We start from the raw sequence: 20,576 nt of genomic DNA on the forward strand, positions 1-20,576 counted from the left end.
CTGCAGTTCTAATTGTACTTTCCTGGGGGCATAAAAATAGCATAAAGTGCCCAAACCACCATGAATATTACCTCTCAATTCAGTGTACTAATTTGGATAGCCAGGTTCCTCACTGGTCAAATTTAATGCATAATTGTTTTCTGTCTGCTATAATTTCTGTTTATTTTCTCTGTGCAGGCTAATCAACTCTCAACTTAGAAAACCATGTCTTCAAGGACATTTGTTAGGTTGGATTGTGCTGTAGCATTAAAAAGGCATCCTGTACATTCTGTTTGGGGAAGACATACATTTGTGTGTAATACCTTTGCCTATTTTAAACATCTTTACATCTTTGAAACAATATCTTTGAAAGAAACTGTATATATATATATATATATATATATATATATACAAACACAACAAGCACTACAAACACAACAAGCACTGCAAGTAACAAGCACTCATACACACACACACAAAATCCCACTATCCCAGAAGCATATAGAAACCTATCTATACACACCAAGAACAAACAGTATAAGAATGCATACACAAACACTGTCAAAGAAGCATGTACAGACACATACACACCAGAAAGGCCACTGATAATCAGAATAAATCAGATAAATCAGAATCCTTAGCAAACGATAGCATGGATTTCAAGTCAATCGTGAAAACCCAGCAGATGAGGATCCACAGCTCAGTGGGTAGAAAAAGAAAAGGAAGAGAATGTAGAGGCTGAATTTAGTTGTCTCTCTGATGTATTACGGAGATAAAAACATTGAGGGAAAGGAGGGAGATGGCTGAGAAGCGCATGATGGAGAGCGGAGGATGTAGGAGGATTGTTTATCCTCCTATACTTTTTCAGAAATGCTCCTGTGATCTATTTATGCTCCAAAATGATCTATATTTTTCCGCTTCTTACTCCTCCTCTTCCAGCTTTTACCCCTCCCAATTTCTTTGTTCAATGCATTCTCTATGATAGTAAGCTCAGCCCAGAGACCCAGTTTCTTTCTGCTGCAGCATCCAAGAACAACTGTGTGAGGTAAAAAGAAAAGATGGAGAGAGACAGAGAGGCAAAGAGGAGGGGAGGGAGAGAGAGAGAGAGAGAGAGAGAGAGAGTACTACGTATGCACTACGGTATGATGCTAAGCTCTATTCTCATTTTAAGCGACTGAAAAGGAGAGAATGAATCACTCTAGAACCAAAAGTCTAAAACATAAACAGTTTATGTTTTTGAATGAATTAAATTACATTTTATTCAAACTTTATTAATTGTTAAGATTCTCCTCGATTTTATAACAGTGGTGGCCATACTACATTCATTGCATGAAGTTGCAGTGACTTCACATGTCATGTAGAAAATTCAGATAGCTTTAAAAATTACACAGTTTTTATCCTGGACATCGGAGGATGAGAGGAGACAGCATCATAATCTGAATCACTGTTTGTATTTGAATACATTTAGAAACAACACAAAGTTAACTGAATTGTAGGCAGATAAATGCTCAACCAGCTTTTCATTTAAACCATGGGCCAGTTTTCTTAATAGGGGGCATACTGAACCCAAACCCAAACTTTAATTTTATAAACTTTAAAAAAATAATAATAATAATTTTAAAATCAATTGTGAATTACAGACACGATAAGAGAGATATTATAATTTTAAAAACTTTAATTTGGTATCTTGTGACTGGTATAAATTGAATTTAAATTAAATACAAAATAATAGTAAGTAGTGGATCATGTGCTATTAAAGTATGGAATAATGAGGGTGGAAGCCATTTTGTTAAAGTAGTCCAAATTGGCAATGATTGCAACTAGGACTATGAATATAAAAATACAATGTTAATATATTAGATTCGTATAAGGGGCTTTATTATAGGATCAGTGTATTTATTTCAGCAACCGTTTCATCTATGCCATTATTGTGGAGGATCTAGGGATCATCACAGAAACACTGAGCACAAGGCCATTCATATGCTCATTTTTACACTTAGAAAATCCACCTACCTACCTGCATGTTTTGGTAGAGTGGGAGGAAACTAGAAAGCAAAAAGAAACCTACAAAGACCCTGTCTTTACATGGTCCCTGTTTTTAATCTTACAACTACATAATCCAGTTGGGCTCAGGCCAAAATGTCAGTGTGGAGACATTTTTGTGCATGCTAGCTACAAGATAACAAATGGTTGTCAGTTTCAATGCCAGGCAGGCAATGGATGGTTACAGGTGACCCCTTGCAATGGCTTTGAGATTGTGGAATGCCATTTTGCAAAAAACACCATGCAAATATCTGGTCTGTATGAGATGGAAAAATATGGACTAGATATAGTCAGCCTTACAGTTTTTCTGCAGGTGAATATAGGCATACTCATCAGTTTTTACCTAGTGAACAAGAAGATTGGAAGATTTTGTGTCTCAAGAGTGCCTTTCAATGACAGTAACACTAAGATTTTTTGATGGACCTCAACAAGGTAAGTCTTAGATGCAGAAGTGAAAGCTCACACATAAAAGTTTGGAGAGACTTTGGAAAGATATTTTGGCAAACTGCTTGGTACTTCAGGAGACCATGCACAAGGTCTTCTGAGCGATTCTATGGGAAGTTGTTACAGTAAGTGATGGATGGAGCACCTTGAGGAACTCTTAATCTAGTAGGTATCCTTTTACACCCCACAGTTACTGCCCGATACATCCGATTCTCATGACAGCTGGAATTCAGGATGCTTGGCAGAAATGATTTGCATCCTATGTGAAGAGATGGTGATATAAAATGGCACAAAAAGGATCCACATCTGGCACAATGCTTAGTCCTCTTCTGTTCTTCCTCTATTTGTAAGTTTCTATGCTTAAATTGGCTTTCCTACCACTGCTAACCTATCAACTCCTCCATCAGACATCTCATCATGTAGGAAAGCACATCAGCTTAAACCTAATCAAAGCCAAGCTGAACTGCTGTTCATCCCTGGAGATGCATCCCTCTGTCTGGATCTTGTGATCTCCCTGAAAATGGATACTGGATCACAAATCTCCCTATCTGTCACAATGCAACCTTAGGGTAACCAAGGAAAATCAGCTGCCCTTTTTGCCTTAAACTTTTAAATTGGAAAGTTTATGCCGACTACAATGACAACACTGCTTGTATTTAAAGCCAAAAATGGACCGGCACCTACTTACCTTAAAGGACTCATCACACCCTGCACACTACACTCCTTACAATCCTCCAGCATTGCTTGCCATCTCTGCGTTTGACCTCCCAAATAGCATTTTTCAGATTGACACTATGGCTGTATGAAGGAAATGGGTCTGTATGTACACATACATCATATTTTTTTTAATGCTGCACTCCATAATTTTCATCTATCTATACAACCTAAAGTACATTACACATGTGAATGGAGAAGAGTGCTTTTTCTTTCTGATATGGACTATGTTTAAAAACAAACAACTGTCTAAACAAGTGTTCACAGAGATTATAGAGACTGTGATTTGTTATCAGAATGTCTTCTGAGAATTTCTCTTCTGATGTAGTTCAATAAGCTTTATAACTTGATGTGAACTCTATACGTACATACATACATACATACACACACACACACACACACACACAGTACCTCATGACAGTCCTGCAAGAATCTCTGCAGCTCCCACTGATCGCTAAGTTTTCTGAGCCACTGCTGTGCCACTTCACGGTTCTGATTCCCTCTGCCAGTCAAACACATTTGAAACACAAATTAAAACTCATAATATTCACACTTTTATTTATATGTCCTGCTACCCACTTTTAAGACTTTTTTAGAACTGTACACATATAACATTTGTTTTCCATCATTTTGTTTCCAATCATTGCAAACAATTATAATTGAAAACAAAGCCCCAAACTTATTTTCCGTGATCTGGGCTGCTACTGATATCAGGTGGATGTACAGTTGTAATTGGAAAAAGGTTAAGGCCAATATGACAGCACAAAATTCACCTTTTATCATCAGCTTTCAGGAATTTATTAAATATTTGTCTTTGACATAAAGGAAGACATGACTCTAGACTCTAGGAGCCTGCTAACGGGATGAACCTTAAGATTAGTCTAAAGCCCTATTCGGACGGGACTAGTTTTACGTGGGGACGTGCAGTAATGCAATTTTACCTCAGGACGTCTGTAATATCAATTGGCCAATTCGCACGGGACAAGACATCTCAGTAAAACTAGCAGAAGTGGGAGGGGTAACTCGCTTTACGCACCACAGTAACCTCCTTGTCCTCATGTGCGTATGACTGTTATCACATGCGCAAACAGACAACATGGCGCCTCCATGTTTGAAAAACGTGCCAAAAACTACTTTTAAACAGGAATTGACGGAATTTTACCGTACATATTTACAGCGGGTCGATACGGACGGGATTAGTATTACCTGAGGTAATTTTTCCGGACCTTTTTACAGAAGGTAAAAGTCGCCGTAATCTTTACTGACATTGTCCGTAATGATTACCGAGATGGCGCATTCGGACGGGACTAAAATCACCGAGAAGCTCTGGTAATAATTACCCCCATGTCCCCACGTTAAACTAATCTAGTCCGAATAGGACTTAATCTGACAGAAAGTCTGTAATAACGCAAATAAGCTACAGCATGGGCTACAAAAGCAGAAGACCAGATAAGTTTTCATTCCAGAAATAGCCAAAAACAAGAATCTGAAGCAAGCATGGACAGAGGTGCACAGAAATTAAACTGTTGAAGTGCAGTGCAGAGTCTTTGCCCATTATAGCTACAGATTATTGTTTTTGGCTGACAACAGTGAAACCCAATGGTGTCTTCTGCTGTTGTAGCCCTAGTTTGAATAATTTGCAAATTTGAGCCTGGTTCTTTGCTTCTCATTGATGAAGGGCTTTTTTTTAGCTTTACATGAATTCTGAATGTAAAGGATTCCTTAGCCCTGCCTCCTGAAGCATGTTTACTGTCCTTGCCATGCACTTCACCCCATCCCAATTTGCCATTCATTTTGTAGATCACTTGATATAATCCTACAGTTGTTAAGTGACATTCGAATAGTTGGCAGTCATACCAATAATTGGAGAATCATTTTCACCCTCTGCTGGTCTGTAGCTTTGTTGTCTCCAATGTCTGCAGCTTCAACTTGTTCTTATAAACCTCTGTATTTTAAATTTTAACAATGGAAGCAACCTGACACTCACTGTATCCTTCTGCGAATAAATCCGGAATTGAACCCTTTTTCTTTTTAAAACTTCAATTCTTTTGGCATGGTCAGTAGTTATTATTTCACTTCAATTACTTTTGAGGTACTACTAGTTATCCAGGTGGTACTACTGATAACAGATAGTAATAGTCAACAGTGATTTTTACTTTCCCTCGTTAAATAAGATTTGGTTTAGGTGATCATCTAATTGGTACTTCATTAAGCAGACGGCTGCCATTCAAGCAGTGAAGTTGATTTAACAAACAAATGCATTGGTCTGTTTTTTTTCTAAAGCTTTATATATATTTCTGTATGGTTTTGAGTACTTAAGTGATACAGTGAGGGAAAAAAATATTTGATCCCCTGCTGATTTTGTACATTTGCCCACTGACAAAGAAACAATCAGTCTCTAAATTTAAAGACAGGTCAGTGAGAGTCAGAATAACAACAAAAAATCCAGAAAAAAGCATTTCAATAAAGTTATAAATTGATTTGCATCAATTTAATGATTGAATGAGTGACCCCCTATCAATCAGTAAAATTTCCGTCTAATATACTTGTTACCTGTATAAAAAACTACACCAGGTTACGTATGTAACCCGGTTCCCTGAGAGGGGAACGAGACGCTGCGTCAGTGCTGACGCTATGGGAATGCTTCTTTGAGGAAGTTGTGTCTGAAGCTCTGTGTGCACACACGCCATTTAATGGCTCGGAAAGGACACGTGACGGAGTAATTACTCGCCAGAAAGTCCATATAAGGGCATCTACGTCACGCTGCTCCAGCTCTCTTTGTCTGAAGGAAGCGCGAACGGATGCCTGGGGCGTGGCCAGCAACGCAGCGTCTCGTTCCCCTCTCAGGGAACCGGGTTACATGGTGTAGTTCCCTTTCGAGGGAACTCGACGCTGCGTCAGTGCTGACGCTATGGGAATGCCAATACCCACGCCGCCACGCTCCAGTCGATGACTGTGCCAGAGGCCGTGAGAGAGCACGAGCAGACTGGGAACAGCACATCATAGGCCCCGCAGTACCTGGGACCCTGGAGTGGGGTCCAAGTCCAGGTCATAGAATCTGATAAAGGTGTGCGGAGAGGACCATCCTGCCGCAGCACAAATATCTTCAATGGGGACACCCCTGGCCAAGGCACTGGATGAGGCGATACCCCTAGTGGAGTGGGCCCTGATGCCAAAAGGTGAGGCATGACCGCGCACCTCATAGGCCTGAGTAATGGCCTCCACCACCCAGTGCGCCAGGCGCTGTTTGGAAACTGGATTACCCCTATTCCGGCCCCCAAAACAGACAAAAAGGGCAGAGGAGTTACGCCACGAGCTAGAGCGGTGGACGTAAGTCCTCAGGGCCCTTACCGGGCAAAGCAAGTGCAGCCTCTCCTGCTCCGCCGACTCATGGGGCGGGGGACAGTAGGCTTGCAGGATGATTGGACATCCCGCCATCCTGGGCACCTTAGGGACATATCCTGGCCTGGGGTGCAGGATAGCCTTGGACATACCGGGGGCAAACTCTAGGCAGGCGGGGGCGATCGACAAAGCCTGCAAATCCCCGACTCTCCTGAGAGAGGCCAAGGCAAGAAGCAGAGCAGACTTCAGGGTCAGAAACTTCTCAGAGGCTGACTCCAAGGGCTCAAAGGGGGCTTCCAGCAGCCCCTCCAGGACCACGGAGAGGTCCCAGGAAGGAAGGCGTGGCCTAGAGGAAGGCCTCAGCTGCCTGACACCACGCAGAAAGCAAGAGACCAAAGGGTGCCTACCCAAGGAGGCCCCAAGGACAGGTTCGTGGTTCGCGGCAACTGCGGCCACGTACACCTTTAGAGTAGACGGGGACAGGCCCCGAGAAAAGCAAGACTGCAGGAACTCCAGCACTGTACCAACCGGGCAGTGAACTGGATCCTGAGAGTGCTCGTCACACCAGAGGCGGAAAAGCCTCCACTTCAGAGCATACAGTTTCCTAGTGGAGGGAGCCCTAGCATTCAGCAGAGTCTCTGTCACCTCAGTTGAGAGGCCTGCGTCTAGGAGCTGGTCCCCCTCAGGGGCCAGACCCAAAGCTTCCACATCTCGGGGCGGGGGTGAAGAATTGCTCCCTGTGCCTGAGAGAGGAGATCCCTCCTGACGGGAACCTCCCATGGAGTGCCGTACAGGAGGGAGACTAGGTCCGTGAACCAAACCCGAGAGGGCCAACGGGGGGCAACTAGGAGAAGGTTGACCCAGGCGTGGCGCACTCTGGCTAGGACTTGCGGGAGCAGAGCTACCGGGGGAAAGGCGTACAGACGGAGCCTCGGCCACGTCCATACCAGGGCATCCAGGCCCAACGGGGCCGGGTGAGAGAGGGAGAACCACAGCGGACAGTGGGTCGACTCCTCTGAGGCGAACAAATCCACTTCTGCCCAGCCGAAAATCTGCCAGATTCGCTTCACCACGTGAGGGTGAAGACGCCACTCCCCGGGCCTCAGCACCTGCCTCGACAGGAAGTCTGCCTCCCGATTTACACGCCCTGGGATAAAAACCGCTCTTAGCGAAAGAAACCTGGTCTCTGCCCAGAGCAGAATCTGCCACGCCAACCTGAACAGGGGGCGTGAACGCAGACCGCCCTGATGGTTGATATAGGACACCACCGCGGTGCTGTCTGTTCGCACTAGGACATGACAGCCCTCCAGGTGCGGGAGAAAGTGTTGCAACGCTAGGAACACAGCCCTCATCTCCAGGCAATTTATGTGCCATGAGAGACAGGGGCTCTCCCATAGACCCTGGGCCGGGCGGCCATCTAAGGCTGCGCCCCAGCCCGAAAGCGAGGCGTCCGTCGAAAGAGACCTGCGACGGTGACACGCCCCTAGAATGGGACCCAAGGCCAAGAACCGGGGTCTTTTCCACATAAGGAGGGTACGAAGCCCACGGCGCGTAACCCGTATAACCCTGAGGGGATGCCTGCGAGGATGAAAGCCCGCCCCCTTGAGCCAGAGCTGGAATGGCCTCATGTGAAGCAGACCCAAAGGAATAACGTTGGCTGCTGCTGACATGAGTCCGAGCACCCTCTGTGCCTCGGCAACAGAGAGGCTGCGGCCTAGCCGAATAGCTTTCACCGCCGACAAGATGGAGGCCACCCGGGTGGGAGACAGATGTGCCCGCATCGTGGTGGAGTCCCAAACCACCCCCAGAAAGGTGGTTCTCTGAGAAGGAGAAAGCACACACTTTCCTGGGTTCAGCCTGAGTCCTAAGGACCTCATGTGGGCAAGCACAGCATCTCGATGCCTGGCTGCCATAGCCTCCGACTGGGCAAGAATGAGCCAGTCGTCCAGGTAGTTCAGTACACGGATGCCCTGGAGACGCAATGGTGCCAGGGCAGCATCTATGCACTTCGTGAACGTGCGTGGTGAAAGGGCTAGGCCAAAAGGAAGGACACGATACTGGTACGCTTCGCCCCCGAAAGCGAACCTGAGGAACTTCCTGTGCTCCAGCAGAATGCTTATGTGGAAATAAGCATCCTTGAGGTCGATCGTGACAAACCAGTCCTCGGATCTGATCTGGGACACGATCATCTTGAGCGTGAGCATCTTGAACTTGTAAGTCTTCAGAGTACAGTTCAGAGCCCGCAGGTCCAGAATCGGACGCAGCCCCCCGTCCTTCTTGGGAACAACAAAATATCGGCTGTAAAAGCCGGAGTCCCGCTCTGGGAGGGGAACATGCTCTATGGCCCCTTTCTCCAGAAGTGAGAGGAGTTCCCCCCGGAGGAACGCCGCCTGGTGCCCGCCCACATTTGTGGGCAACACACCCTGGAAACACGGGGAACGTGAGGAAAACTGGGTCCTGTACCCTCTTTCCACAGTATTTAGGACCCACTGAGACACCCCTGGCAGAAGTTTCCACGCTGCCAGGCTGCCTGACAGTGGCGTCAAACTTGTGCAGACCTCCCGGGCGCCCTGAAACAGCGCACCGGCAGGCGCGAACCCGGGAAGATCCGCACAAGAAAGGGGAGCCGACACAGGCCCCACTGCCCCCCGAAAAGAACAAAGGCAGCGGGGCTGGCAGTAGGGGGAGCGTCTCTGAATAGGGCGCTCCCAGGAGCCCCTGCCCTCGGGCATCAGGACTCCTTCATGGCCCGCTTGGCTGAAAGGACAGACCTAAGGTCCTCTCTCACCGGACGGGTCCGGGTCCGGGCATGTGAACTGGCCTCCCTAGTTTTAGACGGGGGGGCTCGGGCCGCCACACTAGCTCTTCTCACTGCCCTGAGTGAGCTAGAAGGGGGGGGGCTAGATGATGGCCCAGGCTGCTCCCCGCGGCGAGGGAGAAACTCCTTGAACGCCGCTGACTGGCGTTTCACCTCCTGATGCCTGTCGACGACAGTACTAACTGTGTCGCCGAACAAGCCCTGAGGTGAAACTGGGGCGTCCAGGAGAAAGGACTTATCCTTCTCCCTTATGCCCGTCAAATTAAGCCACAAGTGCCTCTCCGCGGCAACCAGCGCAGCCATAGTACGGCCTATAGAGCGGGCTGTCTGCTTCGTGGCACGGAGCGCGAGATCAGTGGCGCGGCGGAGCTCGGACACCGCCTGAGGTCCCAGCCCTTCACCGCCATCCAGCTCTGCTAGCAGATCAGCCTGGTAGGCCTGCAAGACCGCCATGGTGTGCAGCGCTGCACCCGCTTGACCCGCTGCCTCATAGGCCTTACCCACAATGGCCGTAGTGGTCCTACATGGCTTGGATGGAAGGGCAGGTTTTCTCCATGCGGGCGATGCAGGGGAGAGATAACTGGCTAGCATCTCTTCAACCCTCGGCATCGTCCTATACCCATGGTCTTCAAGCAAATTAATGGCTGAATAGTCTGACATGGCTGGAGAAAATACACGCGCCGAAAAGGGATTTTTCCAAGACCTCGATACCTCAGTATGGAGGTCTGGAAGAAATGGCAGACGCCTGCGTGCAGGTGGCTGACGGCCTGAAGTGAGAAAGCGGTCGTCCAGCTTAGAATGGGCGACACCAACTACCTCCACAGGCCAATCTAAATTCAGCTTCTCAACAGCCCGAGTTATTACCTCGAGGAGCTCCTCGAACGCGACTGATTGCGTCGGCCGTTCTGAGGTGGAAAGCCCCTCCCCTTCGACATCGAGCTCCTCAGAGCCGGATGCGGAAAGCAGCATGCTCTCTTCCGGGTTGGGAGAAATCTCAGCGCGAGCTCCCGAATGCGAAACCGAGCGATCGGAATCAGGGGAGAGGGCAAGAGAAAGGGGAACACCCGTCTCTTGCTCCGCCTCCGCTAACTCAACCTGGGAACCCCATGATTGAAGCCGCCGCGCTGCCTCGGCAGACGCAGGACCCGAACCACGAGGCGCAGCCGGAGCTGAAAACACAGCCAGGCGGGATCGGAGCGTGCGGGGAGGGAATCCCTCACAATGCACGCAGCCGGCTCCCTCGAGAGCCGACCGGGCATGCTCCTCTCCCAAACACACCACACAAAGAGAATGCGCGTCGTCCGCCGTGATAAAGCGGGGGCAAGGATGCACGCATCTCTTAAAGTGCTTAGACTGCCACATTTTGCCTAGTCTTTCCCTATTTTTTTTCTTTCCCTGCACTTGACAGACAGACAAACGACACACATACACAGAGCGCTTCCTGAAGACAAAGAAAGCTGGAGCAGCGTGACGTAGATGCCCTTATATGGACTTCCTGGCGAGTAATTACTCCGTCACGTGTCCTTTCCGAGCCATTAAATGGCGTGTGTGCACACAGAGCTTCAGACACAACTTCCTCAAAGAAGCATTCCCATAGCGTCAGCACTGATGCAGCGTCGAGTTCCCTCGAAAGGGAACTCCTGTCCACAGAAGCAATCAATCAGATTCCAAACTCTATGGCAAAGACCAAAGAACTGTCCAAGGATGTCATAGACAAGATTGTAGACAGGGCTAAACAGGGCTGAAATGGGCTACAAGACTATACCCAAGAAGCTTGTATATTTGCGAATAATAGGAAACACAAAATAACTGTCAATCTCCCTCGGTCTGGGGCTCCATTCAAGATCTCATGGAGTTTCAATGATCATGAGAACAGTGAGGAATCAGCCCAGAACTACAATGGAGGATCTTGTCAATGATCTCAAGGAGGCTAGGACCATAGTCACCAAAAAAACATTTGGTAACACACTACGCCGTGAAATCCGGTGCCCGAAATGACCCCCTGCTCAAGAAAGCACATGTACAGGCCTGTCTGAAGTTTGCCAGTGATCATCTGAATGATTCAGAGTAGAACTGGGTGAAAGTGTTGTGGTCAGCTCTTTTGAATCAACTCAACTGGCCATGTTTGGAGGAGGAGGAATGTTTCCTATGACCCCAAGAACACCATCACCACTTTCAAACATGGAGGTGGGATCATTATGCTTTAGGGGTGTTTTTCTTCTAAGGGGACATCTATTTTTATGGATTTTATTTTGTGTTTATTATTCTGTCTTTCATGGTTAAAATAAACCTACCATTAAAATTATAGACTAATCCTTTCTTTGTCAATGGGAAAACATACAATATCAGCAGGGGATCAAATATTTTGTTCCCCTCACTGTAAGCATCAGCAATTATTTTTTAAAGTGCCCTTCCACACAAAACCATTTTTACTTGTATTTTCTGATCGGTGTTAGGTCAATATGTGTTTGTGTTGTGTCGGGAATGTGAAAATGAACTGCTACCTCCCCTGTCAGCTCTAGCCACTGAAAAGAAATAAGCGGAGAAATCAGGTCAATTAGAAAAGCTGCTCAGTGTGACGTGGAATTGATCAAGCTCATTACTATTCATGAGCTCTCCCACTTGAGACCGCGCCCACAGAATTCGTGTTGCTCATTGAGTTTCCTATACAGCAAGGATGGCTGAACGTCAACGGTCAGGTTTTTTGCAAGCCAAAACTTATTAGGCTAATACATTGGTATAAATTCAGCTGCTTATGTAAGGGATAATTGTAAATTATCAAATATTATTATTATTAAATAGCTACACATTACAAAAAAGTTGGGACAGGTTGCAATAAGAGGCCGGAAATGTTAAATGTACATACTGTATAAGGAACAGCTGGAGGACCAATTTGCAAATTATTAGGTCAATTGGCAACATGATTGGGTATAAAAAGAGCCTCTCAGCATTGCAGTGTCTCTCAGAAGTCAAGATGGGAAGAGGATCACCAATTCCCCCAATGCTGTGGCAAAAAATAGTGGAGCAATATCAGAAAGGAGTTTCTCAGAGAAAAATGGCAAGAGTTTGAAGTTATCACTATCTACAGTGCATAATATCATCCAAAGATTCAGAGAATCTGGAACAATCTCTGTGCGTAAGGGTCAAGGACGGAAAACCATTCTGGATGCCCATGATCTTCGGGCCCTTAGACGGCACTGTATCACATACAGGAATGCTACTGTAATGGAAATCACAACATGGGCTCAGGAATACTTCCAGAAAACATTGTCGGTGAACACAATCCACCGTACCATTCGCTGTTGTCGGCTAAAACTCTTTAGGTCAAAAAAGAAGCCATATCTAAACATGATCCAGAAGTGCAGCCATTTTCTCTGGGACAAGACTTATTTAAAATGGACTGTGGCAAAGTGGAAAACTGTTCTGTGGTCAGACAAATCAAAGTGTGAAGTTCTTTTTGGAAAACTGGGATGTCATGCCATCCGGACTAAAGAGGACAAGAACAACCCAAGTTGTTATAAGCGGTCAGTTCAAAAGGATGCATCTCTGATGGTCTGGAAAGGCACGATCAATGTGGAAAGGTATATCCAAGTTCTAGAACAACATACGCTCCCATCCAGACGTCGTCTCTTTTAGGGAAGACCTTGCATTTTCCAACATGACAATGCCAGACCACATACTGCATAAATTACATCATGGCTGCATAGAAGATGGATCCAGGTACTGAAATGGGCAGCCTGCAGTCCAGATCTTTCACCCATAGAAAACATTTGGTGCATCATAAAGAGGAAGACCTAAGACAGTTGAGCAACTAGAAGCCTGTATTAGACAAGAATGGGGCAACATTCCTATTCCTAAACTTGAGCAACTTGTCTCCTCAGTCCCCAGACGTTTGCAGACTATATAAAAAGAAGAGGGGATGCCGCACATGGCCTTGTCCCAACTTTTTTGAGATGTGTTGATGCCATGAAATTTAAAATCAACTTATTTTTCCCTTAAAATGATACATTTTCTCAGTTTAAACATTTGATATGACATCTATGTTTTATTCTAAAAACTTCCACATCATTGCATTCTGTTTTCATTCACAATTTGTAGTGTCCCAACTTTTTTGGAATCGGGTTTATATATATATATATATATATATATATATATATATATATATATATATATATATATATATATATATATACAGTGGTGTGAAAAAGTGTTTGCCCCTTCCTGATTTTGTATTTTTTTGCATGTTTTTCACACTTTAATGTTTCAGATCATCAAACAAATTTAAATATTAGTCAAAGATAACACAAGTAAACACAACATGCAGTTTTTAAATATATGTTTTTATTATTAAGGGAAATAAAAATCCAAACCCACATGGCCCTGTGTGAAAAAGTGTTCTCTTTCATCATCTCGTGTTCGAGATCCACCTATGGGAAGGGCATCCGTTCCTGAACTATAGAAGCATCCAATTGAACCAAGTCTGGCTTGACAGACAGGAGTGCGTGCCAAAGGCAGGTAAGGTAACACCCCTTACCCGAGTGCATAAGGCACCTGCACGCGCTGCCTTTCCTCAGTTAACTTTCGCTTCTCATGACTTCTGCTCCTACCTCACAGCTCCCTGGTATTTTTGGACTGCACTCTTTTTGTCTTCAGGAGGACATATCGTTCCATCAGTCTCCGCCGGACGTGCTCGTCCTCAGCCAAGTTAGCTTCGCGAGCCACCCACGCTCGCTCCCCCTTTTTCTGTAGGCTGCCCGCCTGCTTTTTTGCCTTTTTTTCCCTTCCTATGGCGCTCTCCAAAGCGGCTCTGGCTAATCCAGTGGACAACCTATCGCGAGCCTGCCCGGCCGCGTGCAGTGCACTTATCACCGCGAGGGATTCCCATCCCTTCTGCGTAGTCTGCACGGGTCTCAAGCATGCGCAAGAGGCTGTTGATCTACCAGAGAACTGTAGCCATTGCCTGGCACTCCCAAAAAAGCTCCTGTGTCGCAGGTTCAAGGCGGCCACCTCCCAGTGCGCCGCCGCCGCTGCCGCGCTCCCGGGGGCCTCCCGCGGCGTGGCGTCCTCTGACTGGGCCGACATGTGTCCTTCCCCGTTTGAGGATTTACTACCAGCCGAAGACCACTTCCTCGAAGGACCAGCAGGTTCCGGGGATGAGGCCGAGGTGGGCCTTCTCGATGGCTCGGATGACGAGGAAGCCATCCTGTCTTCCGCGGCCCCTCAGGCTCCCCCCACCCCACCTCAATCGGTGCTGTTGGAGCTTTGCGAACGCGCTGCCACGCGCCTCAACATCGAGTGGCCGGCTCTCCTGAACGCTTCGGATCAGGAGAGAGATGTGTATGATGGTAAGCTTCTGGGGCCTCCTACCGGCTCGAGGAAGCAGCTCCTGCCCATCCTCCCTGCATGTGCAAAACACATGAGGTATTGCTGGGGAGATCTGCTTGATCTAAAACATGGACTCGCGGGGCTTGAGGTGAAGGATACGGTGGGTATGGGCATGGGCGATCCCCCCGTGATTGAGCCTTCTATCGCCAGACACCTTAACCCATCCCAGGGCGGGCTGCTCGCCCCACCCAAGCCCATCCTCCCAGGCAAGATGGATCGATTCTCCGCATCAATCCATCAGGCGTCATATACAGCCTCAGTTCTTTCAGGATCTCTCCGCCCTATTCTGGAGTGTTGAACAAACATTTACGGAAATACAACTTCAGAATGTTAACACATGGCTCTCTCATACGTTCGATAAAGCGGAACGATTGGTTTTGCTCGATCGATCTGAGCGATGCTTTTTTCCACATAAGCATCTATCCTCCACACACGAAATTCTTTCGCTTCGCCTACCAAGGCGTATGTTACGAATTCATAGTCCTTCCGTTCGGGCTTGCGCTGAGTCCGAGGACGTTCTGTCTGTGTGTGGAGGCGGGACTTGCGCCGCTGAGAGTAGCGGGTCTCAGGATCCTGACTTACATAGATGATTGGCTTATTATAGACGATTCGAGAAAGAATGTGATTCAAAACACAGCGCTCGGTTTCAGAGTCAATGTGTTAAAGAGCAGTCTCACTTCCGCTCAGGAAGTCATATTCTTGCGTCTGGAGCTGAATTCCATCTCGATGCGCGTGCGCCTCGCGCGGGGGCACGTCTCCATTCATGAACTGTCTATCACGGTTCAGGGAAGGGGTGTGGATACAGTATCGCACATGTCTCAGGTTACAGGGTCTTATGGCTTCGGCTGTCCATGTCTTGCCTCTAGGTCTTCTGAGAATGAGGGCTTTCATGAAGTGGATTTTGTCCCTTCATCTCAGCCCATTGCGCGATCTTTGCCGCTTTGTCTCGGTGACGCGCGCATGCATGGCCACTGGAGAGCTGCGGAGTTTTACGCACATGGGACCCCTCTCGGGGTCGTGTCAGTGATTTGCATGAGCTCTATGTGCACCAAATTCACGCTCAGCGGGGATAAGGTTTGGCTTAAGCCTAACCCGGCCTTCGTGCCTAAGTGCTTTTCGGATTTCACTGGTGGTGTGATTGAGCTCTCCACCTTTCACCCTCCTCCTTTTTCCTCTGCAGAGGACCGGAGGCTGAATGCTTTGTGCCCTGTGCGTGCCCTGCGGGCATACATAGGACGAACTGTTTTCAGGGGGGTGATCAGCTCTTCATCTCTTGGGCCCCGCCGAACACGGAAAACCCATCTCTAAGCAACGGCTCTCTCGCTGGATTGTAGAAGCCATCTCCTTAGCGTATTATTCTAGGGGCGTGCAGCCTCTGGGTGGCCTCAGGGCTCACTCCACTAGAGGCTTAGCTGCTTCTTGGGCTCTGTTTGTTGGACGTCAGCGTGAGTGTGAGTGTATTGGGCAACCGGGGAGTTGTCTATGTCTCCAATAGGTGGATCTCGAACACGAGATGATGAAAGAGAACATTAGGTTACTTTTGTAACCCCGGTTCTCTGAAACATCAAGTGGAGAGATCCACCAAGTTTGCCCCGCTTGCTGCACGAGAAGCAAATATGCTCACTGAGGAAAGGCAGCACGTGCAGGTGCATTATGCACTCGGGTAAGGGGTGTTACCTTACCTGCCTTTGGCACGCACTCGTATCTGTCAAGCCAGACTTGGTGCAATTGGATGCTTCTGTAGAGGTCAGGAACGGATGCCCTTCCCATAAGTGGATCTCTCCACTCGATGTTTCAGAGAACCAGGGTTACGAAAGTAACCTAATGTTTGTCTCCCCCTGTTAAAACATAACTTAACTGTAGTTTATCACGCCTGAGTTCATTTTCTCTAGCCACACCCAGGCCTGATTACTGCCACACCTGTTCACAATCAAGAAAACACTTGACCTGACTGACAAAGTGAAGAAGACCAAATGATCCTCAAAAGCTACACATCATGCTGAGACCCAAAGAAATTCAGGACCAAATGAGAAAGAACGTAAGTAATTGAGATCTATCAGTCTGGAAAAGGTTATAAAGCCATTTCTAAAGCTTTGAGACTTCGGTGAACGACAGTGAGAACCATTATTCACAAATATCGAAAACATGGAACAGTGTTGATCCTTCCCAAGAGTGGCTGGCCGACTGAAATTACCCCAAGAGCGCAGACTCATCCAAGATGTCACAAAAGACCCCACAACAACATCCAAAGAACTGCAGGCCTCACTTGCCTCAGTTAAAATCAGTGTTCATGACTCCACCATAAGAAAGAGACTCTGTGAATGGCCTGCATGGCAGAATTCCAAGATGAAAACCGGGCAAAAAAGAGCAAAAAGAACATAAAGGATCATCTCTGATTTGCCAGATAACATCTTGATGATCCCAAGACTTTTGGGAAATACTCTGTGGACTGACAAGGCAAAAGTTGAACTTTTTGGAAGGTGCATTACATCTAAAAGTAACACTGCATTTCAAAAAAGAACATCATACCAACAGTAAAATATGGTGGTGGTAGTGTGATGGTTGGGGGCTGTTTTGCTACTTCAGGACCTGAAAGAATTGCTGTGATAAGTGAAACCATGAATTCTGCTGTCTGCCAAAAAATAGTGAAGGACAATGTGTGGCCATCTGTTTGTGACCTAAAGCTGAAGTGAACTTGGGTTCTGCAGCAGGACAATGATCCAAAACACACCAGAAAGACCACCTCTGAATGGCTGAAGAAAAACAAAATGAAGACTTTGGAGTGGCCTAGTCAAAGTCCTGACCTGCATCCTATTGAGATGCTGTGGCATAACCTTAAATAGGTTGTTCATTCTCAAAAACCCTCCAATATGGTTGAATTACAACAATTCTGCATAGATGAGTGTTCCAGAATTCCTCCTCAGAGCTGTAACAGACTAACAAATTGCAAGTTATCTTTGACTAATATTTTAATTTGTTTGATGATCTGAAACATTAAAGTGTGACAAACATGGAAAAAAATAAATTCAGGTAATGGGCAAACTATATATATATGAGAGAGAGAGAGAGAGAGAGAGAGAGAGAGAGAGAGAGAGAGAGAGAGAGAGAGAGAGAGAGAGGATTTTGAGGATTATGTGTTTTGTGAGAGTTGTCTGACCTGGTAATGAGTAAATCCACCCGATCTCGGATGCGTTCAGAGTAGATGTTGTTCTGGCTGATCAGACTCTCTCCTGCCTCAATCACAGCTTTGATCCGGTGCAGATTGAGCTCCATCGCCATACTAAACTCTTTATGTTTCTTAATGGCTGCTTCCACTGTTTCCACTGTGGTAGGGAGCTCCACATGAGCCAATGATGATTCCTTATGAGAAAAAGAAAATAACTTCTAATATATCTTTATTTAATTAATAGCCATAAAAGTGCTTCCCCACATCAGGAAGTGCAATTAGACACATGCAAATAATCAACTATACTGTAGACAGTTAGACACATTTCAATATCGATCAAACAAAATTTCTGTTATTAAAGTCACAAAATTCAGAAGAATACTGCACACACCTATACATACAAATAACCATAATTGATTAATAATTTTTTAACTATAATCTATATCTGCAAACATTTTGATCATGAAATGTATGGTGAAAAATAACTAAAAAGAACAACTAAAACTCAAACTGAGAGTGTGGTTTTTAATAATGCCATTATTAAATGGTTCATATATGTGTGTATAAAGTTGATTATGCAGACTTAATTTGACAACTTAACATCAACAACTGTCCAGCAAATAACATTGTCAGTACTGTGCTTTTTCCCAGTGTTCTGGCAGCATGTTGCGTCATGTCTTTGTTGCTTTGTTTTGTTGTCACATGTCTGTTCCCTGCCTGTTTCTAATGGGCTGTTAATTATCATGCTTATTTATCCCATCTGTGTTGCAGGTAGCTTCATAGTATCCTCACCTCGTCTTGTGTTTGTCTCAGTGTTAGTGATCTAGTTCCCTTTCGAGGGAACTTGAGGCCGCATCAGGGCTAACGCTATGGGAATGCTTCTGTGAGGAAGTTGTGTCTGAAGCTTCAGGAAGCTCTCTGTGTATGTTTGTGTCGATTGTACGTCCTGCCTGTCTAGTGCATGAAAAAAAAAAAAATAATAATAATAATAATAATAATTATATATATATATTTCAAGAGCTAGGCAAGGAGAAGTATGTTGGTATCCAAGCATTTTCAAAGCATGCTCTTTGTGTTGGATTTTTCAGACCCGGAAGAGAGCATGCTGCTTTGATGGGAAGGGGCTTTCCCCCTCTGATCTGCCAAAGCAATCAGTGGTGTTCGAGGAGCTCCTCGAGGTGGTGACTAAGTTGTGTCTAAGTTGAATTTAGATTGGCCTGAGAGCAATTTCCATCCCAGGGCATGTAAGCTGGGAGGCAGACTTCCTGTAAAAGCAGGTGCTGAGGCCCAGGGAGTGGCATGTCCACCCCCAAGGGTGGAGCGAATTTGGCAATTTTCAGCCAGGCGGAATTGGATCTGGTCACCTTCAAGGAATCGACCCACTGCCTGCTGTGGTTTTCCCTCTCTCATCCGGCCCCTCTGAGCCTGGATGCCTTGGTACGGATGTGGCAGAGGCTCCGACTGTACGCCTTCCCCCCGGTAGCTCTGCTTCCACAAGTTCTAGGCTACGTGGCCACAAACCTGTTCTTCGTGCCTCCTTGGGTAGGCACCCTCTGGTCTTTCACTTTCTGCGTGGTGTCAGGGAGCTAAGGCCTTCCTGCAGACCATGCCTTTCTTTTTGGGACCTCTCTCTTCCTCGAGGGGCTGATGGAAACCGCTTTGAGCTCATGGAGGCCGTCTCTGAAAAGTTTCTAACCCTGAAGATAGCTCTGCTCCTAGCCTTGGCCTGTCTCAAAAGAGTGGGAGATTTGCAGGCCCTGTCGATCGCCCCCACCTGCCTAGAATTTGCCTCTGGCATGTTCAAGGCTACTCGGCACCCCAGGGCAGGATACTGTATGTCCCTAACTTTCCCCGGATGGTGGGTTGTCCAGTCATCCTACAGGCCTAATGAGTCAGCAGAACAGGGGAGGCTGCATTTGCTTTGACCTGTAAATCCTTGAAAACCACCACTCCAGCTCATGGCATAACTCCTCCTCCCTTTTTGTCTGTTTTGGTTCCTCACAAAGGCATTCCCACACGAAAGTCCCAGGTCCTGCAGGGCTATTGTTCTGTTACCAGTCTGCTCGTGCTCTCTCACGGCCTCTGGCACAGTCATCGACCAGTTGGTGTTCTAATAGTGTAAGCCCTGATGCAGCGTCAAGGGTCCCAGGTCCTGCAGGGCTATTGATGTTCTGTTACCAGTCTGCCCGTGCTCTCTCACGGCCTCTGGCACAGTCATTGACCAGTTGGTGTCCTAATAGTGTCAGCCCTGATGCAGCATCAAGTTCCCTATTAAGGGAACTACACCCGGTTACGTACTGTATGTAACCCGGTTCCCTGATAAGGAAACGTGATGCTGCGTTGCTGGCCATGCCCCATGTCCTCTTGTAATTTAGATGCCTTTATATGGACTTACTGGCACGTAATCACCATTATATTGGCGTGTGTGCACACAGAGCTTTAGACATAATTTCCTCACAGAGGCATTCCCACAGCGTCAGCCCTGACGCAGCATCTCGTTCCCTTCTTAGGGAACCGCGTTACATATATAACTTGGTGTAGTTTTTTGCTGTGCCTAATACCAAGTTTCCTGTGGTTTATTTCCCTGTCCATGTTCCCTCTTGTTTTTAGTGTTGTTTTGTTAACCCTGCACTTGGGTCCAGTTTTATCCATGTCATGGCACCGCCATTACTGAAAAAAATATAG

At 46.6% G+C, this 20,576-nt stretch overlaps 1 protein-coding gene across 3 annotated transcripts in view; it reads right to left on the reverse strand.

Annotated features, from left to right (window-relative positions):
- LOC113638809 (spectrin beta chain, non-erythrocytic 4) overlaps window positions 1-20,576 on the reverse strand; it is an 83,120-nt gene that overhangs the window by 29,633 nt on the left and 32,911 nt on the right. For 2 of the 3 annotated variants that reach the window (XM_027140262.2, XM_027140263.2), the window contains exons 17-18: window positions 17,883-18,085; window positions 3,592-3,682 (exon numbers count right to left, since the gene is read on the reverse strand). In XM_027140262.2, the coding sequence (XP_026996063.1) occupies window positions 3,592-3,682; window positions 17,883-18,085 (294 nt within the window). Of the gene's footprint in view, window positions 1-570; window positions 1,018-3,591; window positions 3,683-17,882; window positions 18,086-20,576 lie in introns of those variants that run through there. The other variant, XM_027140265.2, reaches the window with a different exon arrangement.

This window comes from Tachysurus fulvidraco, chromosome 13, assembly GCF_022655615.1.
Source record: "Tachysurus fulvidraco isolate hzauxx_2018 chromosome 13, HZAU_PFXX_2.0, whole genome shotgun sequence".
Classification (NCBI taxonomy): domain Eukaryota; kingdom Metazoa; phylum Chordata; class Actinopteri; order Siluriformes; family Bagridae; genus Tachysurus; species Tachysurus fulvidraco.